At 38.6% G+C, this 17,975-nt stretch overlaps 1 protein-coding gene across 1 annotated transcript; it reads right to left on the bottom strand.

Moving 5' to 3' along the window:
• Window positions 1-1,457: 1,457 nt before the first annotated feature.
• On the bottom strand, window positions 1,458-5,483 carry LOC104418082 (putative proline-rich receptor-like protein kinase PERK11). Its single transcript, XM_010029305.3, has 10 exons — window positions 5,125-5,483; window positions 4,954-5,033; window positions 4,504-4,750; window positions 3,790-4,404; window positions 3,452-3,700; window positions 3,208-3,371; window positions 3,053-3,132; window positions 2,790-2,937; window positions 2,257-2,406; window positions 1,458-2,168 (listed from the first exon to the last, which is right to left on the bottom strand). Exons 1-10 carry the CDS (start codon window positions 5,303-5,305, stop codon window positions 1,929-1,931), a joined length of 2,154 nt encoding a protein of 717 aa, XP_010027607.2. The 5' UTR covers window positions 5,306-5,483; the 3' UTR covers window positions 1,458-1,928.
• Window positions 5,484-17,975: the final 12,492 nt, after the last annotated feature.

Genomic DNA, 17,975 nt, shown 5'->3' with positions numbered 1-17,975 from the left:
TCTTTGATTTGTACCTTAATGATAGGCCGACAGTTTTGTATGCTTTTGCATTTTATGTCTGTCCAAACGTAACGACAATGTCGAATTGCATTTATTTCTCAACCTCTCCAATTTGGCTTTCTTTCAAGCGTGCGTTCTCGTAAATTGACATTTTAGCATGAAATATCTGAAACATTCCTAAGCCCATACGTGAAATAAATGAGTTTCTTTGTGTCTATAAAAGTCTGTAACTTGAAATACTCTCTTCTACGATTTCCAAATATCAGGGCATAAAAAAGAAAAAGCTAGTTCCAGCCCCCGGATGGGCCGGCGGAAGCCTTTTTTTTTTTTTTTTTTTTGAAAGAAAATTTTAATCATTGCTTAAAATAATACATGAGAAATATATAGGCTTTCATGGCAAAACAAATCAAAGCAATACAAAACAAAACAAAATTTTAAAAACAAGGAAAATCAACAGAGTACCGAGAATTAAATATATACTTGTTCCATAAGAATGGATCTATCAAGCAAATTAATTTGCAGCCAATAACTAGATTTCTTATCATCGTCAATGATGAAAATACGCCGAAAATTCTTGTCCAATAGCTATAGCATTTTTAGCCGGGGCTATGCGTCTAAGTTCAACTTCCTCTACACCATCGCCATATGGAGATAACTAAAATAGGTTGAATAAACATAGATCTAACTTTTGGAAGAGTAATTTTTTGTTCATTGAAATTAAAGGTGTAGATCATGTACATGGATAGGCACAAGGTATCGAATTCCCATCAACATTATTAAACTCCCAAATCTAAATTGGGAGAGAGAAACATCTAGGTCCAAGAGTTAGATTAAGAAAGTTCAAACTCTCAAATTTAGAATTAGACCGGGTAAAGAAAGAAAATATAACGAAAGTGAAAATGGTGATTTCTAGTGTCTAGGTCTAGAAAAGGCATGGATAAGCAAATACTTTGTAATGAAGAAAATATAATGAAAGTCTCGAGGAGTTTCGTCCAAAATAAAGTGGTTAACTTAGATGCGAGATAGATTAATGAGAAAGGTCTCCACCGTTACACTCAAATTGTATCGGCCTTTACCGCTGGCAAATCAAACAGAGTATGATGCCCTCACCAAAAGTTCAAAATTTGAGCTACCCCACTTTCAGGAGCTTTTCAGTTACTGTACAAAGCCAAGTTACATCGGAATTTCAGAGTCGAAACAAGACTAGGATTAAGATTTCAACATCGAACAAGGATTCCCATTGTCAAGCTTACAATCTGTGGAACCTAGGATTGTCTTCACGTATTGTCATATGACCTCTTATCCCTCGGGCCCCAATGGTACAATTAAAAAAATGAGGTAATCCTAGCTTGACGTTCAAAAGGAACGGGACACGAATCCTAGAGGCTTGGAAGTAAAGAATGATGCTTGTCAAAGAAGCAAAGCAACTCATATTATATGGCCCGCTGTCTTGCATATGATGAGAGTTAATAAATTCCATTGCCCACAAACAAGGCCTTAGCAACTCTAGTTAGCCGACCACATTACAGGAAACAGGGTGTCATCATTAGCCGTTAGAAGCTTAGCACAAAAACACTTAGAAAGCTGACCAAATAATCCATTGTAGGATCAGCATATGCCATTTAGCCACGGGGAGGACCAGAATAAAGATGATGCCTTACTCATGCTACATCTTAGCAACGCAACTGGACCGAACCAAGGCCAATGGTCAGGTCAAAACCAGCCCGGCAAAACAGGGACTAGAAGCTAAAAAGTGATACTGGTGTCAAGGAGGGGGCCTAACTTGCGAAATCCTCTCTTCCAAGACCCAGTAATAACTGAAATTAACAGTGGAAAATTGAGACAACAGGACTACACAAATCAATTTACAAAGACAAATCACACAGCAACCAAACCATGCTCAATGGAGTATGTCCTTCGACCGCTGGTCAGTCAAAGCTAGATGAGCGACTCCATCTGCTTTGCAAGTAATCCTCCGATGACATGCTTTGATCCGTGCTGCTAACAGAGAGAGAATCATCCTCCAAATCTTGAAATGCAAGATTCAAATGTGATTGGATGCTAACAGGAGAGTCTTCCCCTTCCATTTCATCAAGTTCTTCTGAGGAATTAATTTGTTGCCTTGCCCACTCACGTACTTCCTCGTCACCTTGTAGGAGCTTCAGGATCTGCAATTAATTTAAACCCCAATTAGAAAATTGTCATCAATACATTGAAGAAAAGGAGGGGTCACAGTAGAACAATAACCGTGCTTACAAGGCTTATTCGAGGTCGAAATCTGGATGAACGTCTGATACAAAGGGTTGCCGCCAAAACCATTCTGCCAATCTGTTCAGGGTCATAATCACGGTCCAAGCTTGGATCAAGCAACTGTGATACCTTCCCAGCCTTCAAAATAGGCTTTGCCTGCATGTCATAAACAATCCTCCACTCATATAATTGCTACCGGCAGGCATTTTCATAAAAAGCACCGCAAATATAATATATCCTTTCCACTGAAGCACTCAGCAAAGGATATGTTGCACATATTCATATTAACAAAATGCCATTCCACAAAATGTCAACATGTCATCAAATAAGGGCCTGATGTGGAAGTTCAATTTTTCCAGTACCAGAGTACTGGCCTGCTTATATAAATGTCAGTATAAAAGTGCTCCAATCCGTTCATGCTTTATAGTAATAACTCAAGGCTTCAAACATATTTTCCCATATACAATCATAAGGATTTTAATGCAAAGCAGCTTGTGTATGTACGTGTCTTGCCCAACATTTGGACCATAACAACTTACCCACATAACCAGGCTTTCCAGACCTTTTGGACATTCACCATCAATTGGCCTTCTACCAGAGATCAACTCAAGGATTACGACACCAAATGCATAAACATCTATGAGGTCACTCACTTTGCCGTGCATGAAGTACTCTGGAGCCAAATAACTGCCATAAAAGCATATGTTAGCAACATGTGGAAGCATGACTAAAGTTGCAGGTATTGTGGTAACAAAAACTGACAAAGGAACTGCTGAAGCTGGATAGAGGACATAATACACACCCAAAAGTTCCTGCAACATCGTTGCTGATTACTTGGGTAGAAAGATCTTGAACCCTAATGGCCATTCCAAAATCTGACAACTGAAAGGCCAAAGCAGACATTAGTGAGGACAATAATACAAAATAGGACAGAATGAAGAAGTCTGCATCCACCACCTGAGGCTCAAAATCATCAGAAAGAAGAATGTTTGATGATTTCACATCTTTGTGGATTATTGGTTGACCACAGCCATTATGCATATAGTCCAGAGCCTCAGCCACACCAACAGCCACCTTGTACCTCTCTCGCCAACCAAATGCATGCAGATCCTTCTTATTGCCTTAAAACAAGACACAGCCAGCAGTCAAGAAAAGTTGCTAAGGTGAAATTTTGTAACTGATGGAAGGATCAGATAGATACCATGGAGGTTCTCTTCTAAGCTTCCTCTGTGTACAAAATCATAGACCAGAACAAATTTGTTGCTCTCAAAGCAAAATCCAAATAAGGATACTATGTTGTTGTGATGCAAATCAGTAATGATATCAATCTCTGAGACAAAATCTTTCACTACACCATCAGATGGCTTCAACATTTTCACTGCCAGCTCCTTGCCATCAGGAAGACATCCTCTATAGACTTTACTACAACCGCCTTTGCCAACCATATTCTCTGAAATCAAGAAAGTAGGTCAATCCACGGCTCATAATTTGAACACATCAAATCTTGCACAGTATTTTAGTATTTGGGGAAAGAAGTACCTGGAATGAAGTTAGAGGTTGCCACCAGAAGCTCCTCATAGTTAAACAATCTACAAGTAGACGAATATTTCTCATGAAGGCCCTCAAGTTCTTCAGGAAACTCTTTAGAGCTACTGCAAGGGGAAGGAGGACTGGCAGCTGCCTCCCCATCTGGTACAATTGCTCCATTCTCTCCATCCAAATTGCAAGTATGATTTTGAGCAGAACAGCTCTGCTTTTGATCTGGATGGACTATAGCAGAAGAATGTGTGGTTGATCGTCTCAATACCTGTTGAACAGGCATCTTTTTGCCACCAGATTCCTCTATACGCTGCCCTCCTAAGAGTATGCGCCGAACGAACATCCATCCACTTTTGAGGCCATGTGAAGAATTAGACCTTGAAACTGCTTCATTTGGTTGAAACGGCACCAGCGCCATCGAATTGTCAACTTCCGTGTCGCTATCTCCAATAGCTTCTACAGCCGAATTTGCAGAGTTTTGTTCAGAGGCTTTCTTCTCACAACAAAAATTACACTCCTGCAAACAACAGTGACTTCCTTGATCGTCTTTATCGGATATTTTCCTGCTCAGCGACCAATGACTCGCAGGACCATAACACTTGCGCTGGTTATTATCTGTTTCAAGACACGTGGAAGTTACCGAACGTATCAGCATCCCAATCAACCACTTTGATCAAGAACAAATAACAGGGGAAAGGGAAGGAAAATTCACACCTTGTCTGCATTGTGCATCTGTTACTGCATCTCTCTTGAATATGAATTTGCCATTGTCCACAGCGAAAACCCAGAAACTCTTGGGCAAATTCCTCGCGCAGTACTTAGCAACCGACGCCGGTGACCGGATAGTATGATTACTCTTGGAGGTTCCGACGACCACCTTAGCCGAAGGGTACGATTTCGCTTCCTGTACTAAAACTTTCCTCACCGACGGTCCTCTACATACCTTAAGCTTCAAATCCACCTACAAAAATAGGGGGAAGACAACGTAAACCGAAGCAGTGAAAAAGCACTCTCACAGTCCAAAGCGACCGCCATATCTTAGCATTACACAAAGCAAAGCAGAGAGACCCAAACCCAAGCTCTCACTTTCCGAGCCCCCAAGCAGAACAAGCAGATAAATTGAGCAAGATTTTCCTCGAATTCGAACGGAAATGGAAACTGTACCTGCTTCAAGTGGCAGAAACCTTCATACACCGCCAGCACGGAATCGAACGCCTTCACCAGAGAGAGAAACGACGCCGTCCCTGCTTCCGAAACACCGCACGCCGCCGTAAGAAGTCAAAGCAAACTCAAACTCACAGAGAGAGAGAGAGAGGACGGAGGGAGAAGCCGTACCAATGGAGGATGTATCCTCGATGACGTGCAGAGCGACGACGCGATCGCCGGGCTGAGCCGCCTTGACCAGAGCCCAGGTCAGCAGTTCCCGGCTCGCCGCGTCCATCCTCACTCCGACGACCACCACCTCCGGCGACTCCCCAGCGGCGGCGGCGGGGCCGCCCTCCTCCGTCAACTGCATCTCCCCTTCGCGCCACCACCACCACCAACGGCCGCCGTCGTCTCCGCCGCGCTCTCTCTCTCTCTCTCTCTCTCTCTCTCTCTGTGTTCTCTCTCTTTCTCTTTCTCTTTCTATTTCTCTCTCTTAATGTCGCTGGCTCTGACACTTGCAGTCCGCCGGTTCTGCGCCTCGGGGAAAGTGAAAGGCGAATCTTCCGTCACGTTTTTAAGACGGGGGAGAGGAGAACTGTTAACTGCTTCCCCCGGGCGGCGATCCGGTGCTTCGCGCGTGTGAATCCCCGCGGTGCGCCCGCGGTTAGGATTTCCGTACGGATGACCGTGTGGCGTCGAAGGCAAACCGGGCTGATCTTGACCGTTAAGTCCGGTCGGGTTCGGTCGGGACATCGACCGCTCGGCTGGATTGTGGAGGCGCTTAGGTGTGGGGTCCAGCCGGACCAGCAAGAGCAAGCGAGCCATAGATCAAATTTAGGAATTTCGTGAACTTTTAATGTTGTTGTCATTTATTGCATATCGAATTTTCGGGGTGCATAATCTGATTTTTCTCCCTTAGGATTTGTCGGTAAATTTGTTTACATGCTTGAATTTTAATTCGGGAATTGATTGTAGTGCTCTGATTTCGTTTCACTTTTTAATAAGATTATATATTCTTATTAGCGTCTGTGACATTTATTTATGATGTGAAAATTACTCAGATTTTATTTGCTACATGACATAGGAATAGAAATTAATTTATGGGATCTAAGACTAAAATTGCAGTAAACCAACGTGAGATCAAGAGAATGATATCATACTTAGATTTCCCTCCTTGCGAACCATAGTTGTGATTAATTGACTAATTGTAAATTAATGTTGTAATTAATGTGAGGGCTCTTTTTTCGACAACTAGTGAAAAAGAAAAATGACAGCTTTCATCGATTTAATTAATGTATAAACCCATGATTATTAGCCAAAAGTTTAATGATTAACAAAGGAGGGATCTTTGACAGCTTTGTGCTCCCTTTGCTTTCCCAACAAAGCCTCGGCCAATTCACCTACCAAGATTTTTTTAGAAAAATAAATAAATAAAGGACCAATTAATTAAAGTAATTTATTTTATTAATTACCCCTTGGGTGGTCTTTATTCTTAAAAATCACTGAGATCTGATTGTCTACCTAAAAACAAAAGGCAGAAATTGACCCAAAAGTAATCCTATAGCAAAAAGTGGTCCAATTGAGATAATGTTGTGAATCAATGGCCAGCATTTGGAGGCTCACATGGTCAAAGTGATTTCTCTAGACCCAAACCCATTTTCTTTGCTCCCTTTGATTCCTTGCCTAGGCTACACCAATATTCTCCCTTTTGTATATGTTCTTAAAGCGCTTTTCAAGTTACCTAATCCCCCCCTCTTTGCAAAGGCAAAGGACAAAGATGCTTGGGCATGATATTGCACTTTGGACATAATCATGACAAGGTGTGGCTTTCGTGTAAAGCTTCCTCCTTATTCTCTTTGCCTAGTTATTCTCTTTGCTTTGTAAAGCTATCCATTTTAAATTAACAATTGCTAGTTCGCAACATTAGTGAATCATGATGATGAACTCACCTTAATCGATTACCGTGATTTTCGATCGACAAGTTATGCATTTAAGTTCACCATTAATCACTCTTTGTCCCGAAATTTTCTATCAATTTGTCTTTCCATTCGGGCCCGATGGACATCATAGAAATCAAACATAAACAATTATGTATAGATGGGTTTTTTTTTCTTTAAATTCACTTTTTCTACTTTTTGTATCTCAATTTCTCCTCTTGCCCACATGCACCTTCCTACTTATCGTGCAAACAAGCACATCGAGATTTCCTTTTCATTGAAGGTTTGATCAATAAACCTTAATGTCTTCACTTTAGGATGGTAAGTTGAGTCAAATGTTTGAAAAGAAAAGATCTCAAAGTTACTCATTAACTATAAATGCTTCTATAGTCAATTTATAGCCATACCGTGTAAGCTGATCATGACAAAAATGTCCAAAAAAGCAGGTTGCATTTCCCACCAAACTAAAGATTTCTTTTTTACAAGAATTTTTTTTCTGAGCATTATTTATTAATATAGAATAGCACAGTATTGGCATAGCCTATAACACACAATAGGTCATGGAAAATGTTCCAACCCACCTCAATCCTCCTACAACAACCCAGTTATAAATTTTTTTGCTCGATCCTTTTATTTCGTGTCGTTGACTATCCAAATCAAGTCAAAACAACCGATTTCCTCATTGTCTCCCTAATAAAGAAAAATAAAAGGTCATAACAACCAATATAATTTAGAAAAATAAAAGGGTAACGAGGGCATGAGGTAAGCCAAGGATTATCCAAAAGTCAACAAAGCATAGAGGCTTAGAGAAATCAACTCTTCATTAACGTTATTTTTAATTGGGAATTATGAAGCATATGTCCTCAACAAGCTTCACCGGACTAAAATTACCTGTTGATCCCATCAAATTTAGGCTATTCATGTTGCGATAAGGCGATTTACAGGTCAAATATAGACCTAATTCCCTACTAAACCCCAAACTTTAGGTCCAATCCTAATTTTGTCCCGAACTTTTTTGTCTTTAAAAAAATTAAACTTTCAATTCAATCCCAATTTTGTGCCTAGTTGTTTTTGGTATAAAAAAAAACTCAAACTATAGGTCTAGTTCCAAATTTGCCCAAGACTATTTTTTGTCTAAAAATATTACCAACTTTAATGCGAGTCCCACACATGCTTTTAACTTTTTGTTTGTCTTAGAAAAAATCACTTACTTTGAACCTAGTTTTGAATCTACCTCTGTTAACCTTTCGTTCAAAAATCGACATTAACTACTTAGATGTGATATTTTCACATCAACAACAAATCCATATCAACAAGGTGAAGTGGAAAATTATCTCTAGAGTGAAATCATTTTTTCATAAGAAAATTAGGAATGACTAATAGTGATTTTTGGACAAAATGAACAAATTTGAGACTAGAGTTAAAAGTTCGTGGTAGATTTAGGACTAAATTAAGTTGTTCTTTTTAGACAAAAAAAAGTTCGAGATAGATTTGTCTAGACTCGAAATTATAGTTTTTTTTTTGTAAACAAAAAAACACCTAGAAAGTGGGCTGTCTAGCATAAGCCCTGGCGGGCCCGGCGGATCCTCAGTTACAAAAAAAAAAACACCTAGAGATTGAATTAATACTGAACCTCAAGTTGAGAGCTCTTTCCTAGGGAATTCAGCCGTCACATACGAAGTCATCTCCATGCCTTGTCGAGCCGGCCCCTTTGTTGGTGTCTACCGGATGGGGATTGGCGAAAAAGACTTGAGATAGAAATAATCCTAAACCTAGAGTTGAGAATTCTTTTTAGAAAATTCGACCATCACATATGAAATCATCTCTACGCTTTGGCGAGCCAGCCACTCGCTGGTCTCTACCGGGCGGGGACTGGCGAAAGAAGTACTTATTGACTTTTAAGATGGCAAGAGGCGTGGGAATTTGGCCTGCGGAAAGGGGAAGAACTAATAATGTATTTATATGCTGGTAGTTCTTTCCTTTCTCCTTTCGAAAATTTGAAAACTTATACACATGATGCCTTGATTGCGACGGGGGAAGTTGTCAAAAATTTGGGCGGTTTCTCCTCTCACCTCACGAGTTGCCCAAGTTGCCATGACCACACACGTGTGCATGTGCGTGTACGGGCGTCTTGCATGCTTGCTGACGTGGGCCCCTTTCTAGCCAGATATTGAGTGGTGCAATAGATTATGAACATTATTGCCTCTCACGGGTCGTCAGGATCATGTTAATCGAGATAGATTAGCACTATAATTAGGTTAGATCTATCGGGTTCCACATGATCACGCCAAGAAATATTTGTACGAGATTCATCTTGTCATCACATTGATAGAGATGCTCATGCTCCCCAGCAATAAACAACTAGTAATGCCATGGGTACTATTGAACTCTTCTGTCATAATGGAGTTGTGTGTGTAAAATGATCAGCTAGTTTAGTATGTAAATGCACATATCAACGGAGGAGATTGTATTTGATCGTCTTGACTTTTTTCTTAGATAAGATTGGATTGGATTAAATAAAAGTAAGAAGGAATTTATTATATGTTATATATTACTTGGTAGATGTCCGAAAATGCTATAGAATATCAATAGATATTATCTGTTGGACCATGGTGTCGATAGGCAACGAACTGTGGCATCGACAACCTCCAACAAACCATGGCATCGGCAACTAGTATTACAGGCGGGGCGGCAACACTGTCGCTAAGGGAAAGGAGACACAGTAGCACACGAGCCCGAGCCGAGACGGAGTGTGAGCACGGTGTCTCGGGCTCGGTGGCGCTCAATCGAAGCCCTAGATCTTGGATCCATGGCTTGGTCAACCTCAAATTTGAGATCCAGGTCTCCATTGTGCCAGCGAGCTCAGGCTCGACGATGACCCCAACCTTTCAAGTGGAAATCAAAGAGTTGACTCGTCGGTGGCAATTGGTGATGGAATGCAAAGGTCGCGATAGTAGCTGAGGGTGGAAGTGGGCGACGACCGGCCTTCATGGTGGTGTTTCTCGTGCGGCATCCAGTGATGCTATTGGAGGCAGTGACGGGGCGGTGAGGCAGCATCGGTCTTGGTTGTGCAATATCCTAACCATACCCTTTTTTTAGGTGGGGTAATTTATTTATTTATTTGTCATCAAGATTGCATCTAAACAATATCCTCACATGTCCAGGTTTGGCATCCTCTCGAGAGAAGATAAAATCTATTCTATCTAGAGTTATCGTATGTCAATCGAACCAAATTGATGGGAAGACAAAAGCTATTTTATCCCGAGTTTTCAAGATTTCGGAGTTCAGAATTAAGATCTTCCGCATTTGTGCTTAACGTTTTGTAGTGTGAATGTTGTCCAAAACCTGGCTAATAGAAATACAAAATTAAAACCACGAGGAAAGAAGAAAACAAAAACGACCTGCAGTTTTGTTTCCTCATTGTTCTCAGCTTCGTCCCCTGCACGTTGACAAGATTTCCATTTTTGAATGCATTTTTTCTTTGAAGTTTTCTGTTTCTTAGTGTTGTGAAATTAATCCTTGGAAGAAATCAACGACGACTATAAACGTGTCCATTTCGGAAGAATGACTTGTCGAAATCAATTTCACTTTAAATCACACTTACAAGATTGCAAGTCATCACATACGCGTGGCAAAAAATTAAGACAACAAAGGAACGCTCAATTCAAGGGTTAGCAACAGGTCTAATCCGATTTGGAAATTTAACCAAACAGACTAGTCCAAGGCTAGTTCTAGGGAGAATCAATTGGGTTCTCAATTCTATGGATTTAAATTGGCTAGTACTAATTCAGTTCTTGATTGCAAGATTAAAATCTCCGGTTCTAATTTGAAACCGGTTCAACCAATTCGATTCCTAAGTTGCACCGATTTTGAAACCTCCATTAGAAAGACTTTTTTTTTTTTTAATATTCATTAAGAATTAAAAACATGGTCTTCAACATGAAGAAACCACAAACATAACAATATTACCAATGAGTATTTTTGTAATGAAATGTTGCAGCTTGCATATTTAATTATAAGATTTGGTTTTGTTACCAAAGAATATGTAATGGCTTTGGAAATGGACCGAAACCGGTCGATTCAATAACCAGCAGTTCCGAAACCAACCGGTTCGATTCTTAATTTGCAAAAAGAATGGAGTCGGGATCACGGCTCCCGGTAGGCGGATTCCCCCTCGACTATTTCTGGGGAAATGCAAAACCTTTTGTGTTCGACGATATTCAAAGACAATTTTTGGTCAAAGACTCCATCATTTCATATAGTGCTTTGAAAAAGCATATGGCAACGACTCATGCACAGGAAAATGCACTTGCATGCAACACGATGGCACGGCTGGGCATACCCTCGAGATGCGCCGATAGCGACAGTATTTCTTGAATATTTTCCTTCTTTTGTTTTTTTGTTTTTGTTTTTTTGTTTTTGTTTTTTTTTTGTTTTTTGTTTTTTGTTTTTTTTTTTTTTTTGGTTTCTACCGATTTTCCAATTGACAAACACAAAGTTTATATCCTTGTTATTCTCAGCTCTGTCCAGCTCATCGAGTGTCCTCTATTTCATCTTTTAGCATAAACCGGCCTTCGCGGTGGTGTCTCTCATGCGGTACCCGGTGATGCTGTCATTGGAGGCAGTGATGGGGTGGCAAGGCAGCATTGATCTTGGTTGTGCAATATCCTAATTATACCCTTCTTCTAGGTGGGGTATTTCTTTACATCAAGATTATATCTAAACAACATCCTCACATATCCAGATTTTGCATCATTTCAACACATGGGAGATGATAAAATCTATTTTATCTGGATTTGTCGTATGTCAATCGAACCAAAAGACGGGAAGACAAAAGCTATTCTATCCCAAGTTTTCGAGATTTTGGAGTTCAGAATTAAATTCTTCCGCATTTGTGCTTAACGTTTTGTAGTGTGAATATTGTCCAAAACCTGGCAATTAGAAAAGCATTATACAAAGTTAAAACCAAGAGGAAAGAAGAAAACAAAAACGACCCGCAGTTTTGTTTCCTCATTGTGCTCAGTTTTGTCCCCTGCACGTTGACCAGATTTCCATTTTTTTTTAATACCTTTTTTATTTAGAGTTTTCTGTTTCTTAGTGAAGTGAAATTCATCTTGGCAAGAAACCAACGACGACTAACGTCTCCATTTCGGAAGAATGACTTGTTGAAATCAATTACACTTTAAATCACACTTAGAAGATTGCAAGTTATCATGTATGCGTGGCAAAAAATTAAAAAGATGAAGGAAGGAACACTCAATTCAAGGGTGAGCAACAGGTCTCATTCGATTTGGAAATTTAACCAAACCAACTAGTTCAAGGCCAATTTTAGGGAGAATTGATTTGATTCTCAATTCTATGAATTAAAATTGGCTAGTACTGATTTGATTCTCGATTGTAAGACCGGAACCCCTAGTTCTAATTAGAAACCGGTTCAACCAATCCGATTCCTAAGTTGAATTGATTTTCAAATCTCCATTAGATAGAAATTTGTTTTTAAATATTTTAAAAGCATGGCCATCAACGTGAAGAAACCGCAACATAACAACTTCACCAATAAGTATCTTTGTAATGGAATGTTGCAGCTTGCATATTTAATTATAAGATTTGGTTTTTTTACCAAAGAATATGTAATGGTCTTGGAAACGGACTGAAACCGGTCGATTCAAGAATCGGCAGTTTCGAAATCAACCGGTTCGATTCTTGATTTGCAAAAAGATTGGAGTCGGGATCATAGGGTCGGTTCCCGATAAGTGGATTTCCTGGGGAAATGCAAAACCTTTTGTATTCGACGATACTCATAGTCATAGACCATTTTTGGTCAAAGACACCATCATTTCATATGGTGCTTTGAAAAAGCATATGCCATCGACTCGTGCACAGGAAAAGGCACTTTGCATGCAACACGATGGCGCGAAAGGGCATCAGCACAGTATCATCCTCGAGGTGCGCGAATAAAGACAGGATTTCTTGAATATTTTCCTTCTCTCTCTCTCTCTCTCTCTCTTTTCTATTGGTTTCCACCAAATTTCCAATTGATAAACACAAAGTTTATGTCCTTGTTATTCTCAGCTCTGTCTAGCTCATCGAGTGTCCTCTATTTCATCTTTTAGCATACAATAAGGAATAATTTGTACCCTAATGTCTATGCCCTTTTTTATATTTCATATAATTAAGCTACGGTCCATAAGGAAAATTTTTATATCAAACTAACTTCTATTCAAGAATTTCGTGCGAAGAACACATGTTTGTTTCTGCCTCCACTTGTCGTCGTGTTATGCGAGACAATCAAGTGCTGTTTTTGTATTTTTAATTTAATTAGAAGGACTGAAGTCAATGATGACACTTTTCAGAATTCATAAGAAACCAATAAATATATAGAAAGAAAATTAAATATAGTAATTTGTAATTAATTAAGAGAGTTGTGAAGGGGCACATCTTCTTTTGCTAAAGCGAAAGAGCTCACACAATTGAAATTGTTGAAGGAACCAAGCCCACTATAAAACTATTCGAGTAAAAGATGTTAATTACCACTCGATCCCCTGTACCAACCGAATCCGATCAGATCCAAATTTGTCTTGCATCCATATTGAGCCATTCGATTTCAATAAGCAAATTCTCAAGCTCAACCACAAAAAAGATTTTGGATTTATGGCAAAAAGAAGGAAGAGACTTTTAAGCTCAACCAATCCATATTCAAAATGTCACGCAATATGAATCTGATTCGCACGACTGTTACAAATTGATTGTCATGATTGGTTTTACGACTTATTCGATCAACACCTCAAAAAAAACAAAATCGATTCCTATGTAAGTATGCTTAATAATTCCACGAACGATTCTCGTTAACATGATCTCGAATTACAAGTATTTTATTGCGTTTTCGGGGTCACTGATCTGACGTGGATACGTACGAGGAAATTATACGACTTCTAGCGGAAGGAAAGGGTGGTTGCCAACAAGAGTCATTTGGAGTTTGACGGTGCAGAGAAGACAACACCTGATTTTTTTAATGGGAGAGATGTTAGAAAAGAAGGGCACGTTCTCTCTCGATGAACCCGCACATGGTTGATGGTTCTTTTACATGGCTCGATCCGCTGCACGTCCCCACGATCCCCGCGCCCGCACGTGCTCGGCCCTTCTTTTAGGGAAAGGGGTGGGGCATAGAAAAACACAAAAAAAAAAGGGTACGTCCGTTAGGTGAAATAATGAATAAATTAAAAACATTTTTCTAAAATAATCCCTCTTATCTTTGATAATATGAATGAATAAGAAAATATTCTCATCATTTACGAATATATTTAAATATAAATTATGCCGATAGTGAAGATATTTTTCATCGATTAATTATTTTAAGTAATATAAATAATTATTTTTAAGAAATTATTTTTTTAAATTATTCATTTTTCAAGGAATAAATGAAGCCTTCTTTCTTCTGCTAGCTCCGGTGACATGGACATAGGATACCTTTATTAGTGTGTATAAATTGGAGATTTTAGCAATCTTTTAGTCTTTTCTTTATGGCCATGGGTAGATCCCGTGCCGTCCTTGTTTACGCTGGTGAGACAAACGGAGTTGACTCAAAATCTACATACATTCGGTGCCCTTTTTTTCCTTTTTTTTTTTTAAAGTTGGGGAAATGTTAAATATAGTCCATTTACAATTGGCCGATATCCAATTTGGTCGTTGAGATAAAGAAATGTGGGAATTGAATATTTAGGAATTTAAGTATATTAGATGAAGCTAATGAAGAGTACATGAGTCTATTCATATACTCTATTAGATGACTATCTAAGGTGATCATGAATCAGGTATGGTCAATCAAGATATGCACAATTGAGGATATGTAGAATCTCAAGATATAAGCATGATCATGAAAGATATAAGAAATATTCTAAATATCACTAACAATATTATATGACTCGAATTAATTTAGTCAAGTCCCCATGGAACCTATACTTGCATCAATAGCCGCATCCATTTACTTATTTATTCACATTGAAAAAGAGACTAAATAGCCATTGTTAAACGAAAAATTATAAACACCCTGAAAAACTCTAAAGTGGTACATATATGACAAATACACTTTAATTAATTTTTTAACCACAAAAAATTCTAAATTGGTACACTCGTAACGAATCTATTCTAAACTAATTTGTTTACCATAAAATCTCAAATTAGTACATATGTGATAAATTAACCAAAAACTAATTTTTTAACCATAAAAACCTCCAAATTCGTACACTTATAATAAATTTGCCCTCTATGACTTCTATTAAATTTGCTGATGTGGATGACATATGGCAACATGTTATATTGATGTGGCAAGTCCACTTGAAAATTCATAGGGTTAATATTACGAAAAATCCCAAATTTGTTATAGGTGTATAGTTAAAAAATTAATTTAAGATAAATTTATCATAGAAATATTGTTAAATTTGTTATATGCTTGTGACATAATCAATGCCCTTTCATGAATTTGGTCACTAAGCAACACAAATGTCAATGAGGGTAATTCCATGTAAATCAGTTTTCTTCGCTAATCCCTTTTTAAACTCAATTTCTCCACTAACCCCTCTCTCATAATAAGTAATCCCACATAAATTGATTTTCTTCATTAATCCCTTGTTAAACTCAATTTCTATAACGATCTTTTATGAAATTTTGTGGGATCATCGCCAATCTTTTAAAAACTGAGATTAGTAAACGAAGGCATGGTTTGACTCTGATACAAACTTTGTGAGATTATTACTATTGATTATTTGGAAAGTTTAAATTATTAGATAATTAGTGGTTCGTTATGTAAGTGCTTTTAACACTTCTCTCTTGCTATCTACCTGTTCATGTCGCATCATTGGATTAGTTTTTACGAAGTGGGACCATGGCTCACTGCAGCCACCAGAGCCGACCCTATCACGAATCATCACGTTAATCTCAAACTAGGGGGCGCACCGTGCATGTGATGGGTCGTCTGTGATTAGACTAATTACATGCAATGTCGTGGAGACACCGTTGTCTTGCCGATGTTTCCCCTCTTTGATAAAAGTGGGGAAAACAGCGACTCTTGATAAATTCGGTGTATCTTTGTCCCTTCTGCCTAGACTCATCCCAGACGGAACTTAAAAAGTATCTTTGTTTCATGCCATTTATGCCGGTCTAGGGCTCATAATTCCTGGCACTATAGCCAATTTCATAGGTTAGGTTATCAATTCGGATTTCTAAATTCAAAATCCGTCTGGATTAATCGCAAGGTGCGTTGATGGTCAATTATTAGTTTCATCGATTTAGACATCGATAAAAACATCAGATCATCAAGCTCGCAGGTTGGTTTGATTGGCTAGGGTATCAAGGGTTGATTTCCAACTCGAAGGCTTGAGATCACTTGATTCAGATTCCGGATTCAGATTCCGTTGGCGACTCACAAACTATAATGAGCTAGGAACTGCCTAACAAGTGAAAAAGTTTCACAATACAATTGTAGCACAAAACAACTATAATAAAAACCGTGTTTATATCAAACATATGCCTAAATTTTGATAAAGTCGATAGATGATTTGTTGTATTGATATCTTGTCGTCACCAAACCTGCAAGAGGAGCAAAAGGGGTTTGGGTCACCCGGCATTAGGGGAATTTGATAAGAGTGAAAATTATATTTTGGAGGTAACGTGCCACTTTTTTTATAAATCGAGTGTTATTCAACGCACATGAAATGGGTTATTGAAAAAGTGATTTTTTTTTAAAGGAGAATTAATAAAAAAAGTGGTCCAACTTTTCTTTTTTGGGGGCCAGAAAGGGGATCCTAGTTTGGATTTTTAAGCATAGTCCGATTGCACGCAATGCAGGAGGGGGTCCTACTTTGGAATTTGGGAAGTTGTCGTTGGATTGGTGCGTACGAACGAGGAGCTCCTTCCCTCTCGACCGTCGGATGGCGATTCGTTTGCGCGGATCCGATCTTTAGATTTTGGCGGGCCATTCGCGCGGGTCCCACCTAACGACTCTCCCACTATCTTCGTGTCGCAGGCGTGAGAGTTTTGTCTATAGAAACAAACAAAAGAAATCTGTAGGAAAAAGACAATAACGTGGCAAGTATCTATGTATGTATATATTTAATAATCTTGTCCTTTTGGGCCCCCAAAGAAAGAACAAATATTTTAATTCATCCTTGTCTGAAATTGGTTTCCACGGGTCACGGGGTTCCATTTTTTTTTTTTTTTCCTTTTGGAAATTAGATCTATGATTTTCTTTTTATTTTTCATATAAAGCAGAAATACTTTTTGTATGACTCGTTTTTTCTTTCTTTTTCTAGATTTGACAATATTAAGATACCGATTGAATGCCTCCATACAAAAGAAGAATCGGATTCTTTCCTAAAATAAAACCAAGTACGCGGTAAATGTGTACTTTTTTTATATTAATCGCCGGTTTAATAAAAATCTGAAATATTATTACTGTGGAGAACTATTACATGACAAGACATTAGACTAGGTATCAATTCAACAAATATTTAGTTTTTATTTTTGTGGCTGTTCCCTTTGGAATCAAGGAGTGCCATCATCGGCCATCCCAATCACAAGGAGTTTGCATATGGAGGGTAATACATAAATGCTCAAAATTGACTACACCAAGATAATTACTCCAACATGTGGTCGCTATAATTTTTAGCTGACATCGACCCATTGAAGTAAACATCTTCCCCAAGCCTCCTTTGATGGCAAACATTGCTTTCAAATTGGAATTTTTTGAAGTTCAATATACTCTATCGTTAATATATATATATTTTTTTGCGTGTATTAACCTTTTTTTCGGGAAAGACCAAATTCTTCTAGGACATGAAAGATTTTGATTCCGCACAAACTTTTAGAACACAAGGGTTGCTTAATGGCCATGACTATTAATTATTGTTGATTTTAGAATCTGATGTAACAACTCATAAGATGGTTTCTGGTGCTTTGTGGCGCTTTTGATGCTCAAGCCTCTTTTCATAGATGACAATTTAGCCGTATAAACATCAAGTCTTTTTGTCACATTGACAATGACAAAGAAACGAAAACCAAGAATATATTCGGTACGTCCCCTTAGTCGTCAAGCATCCATAGTCTTGA

This window comes from Eucalyptus grandis, chromosome 9, assembly GCF_016545825.1.
Source record: "Eucalyptus grandis isolate ANBG69807.140 chromosome 9, ASM1654582v1, whole genome shotgun sequence".
Lineage (NCBI taxonomy): Eukaryota > Viridiplantae > Streptophyta > Magnoliopsida > Myrtales > Myrtaceae > Eucalyptus > Eucalyptus grandis.
This window is presented reverse-complemented; position numbering and strand designations above follow the sequence as displayed.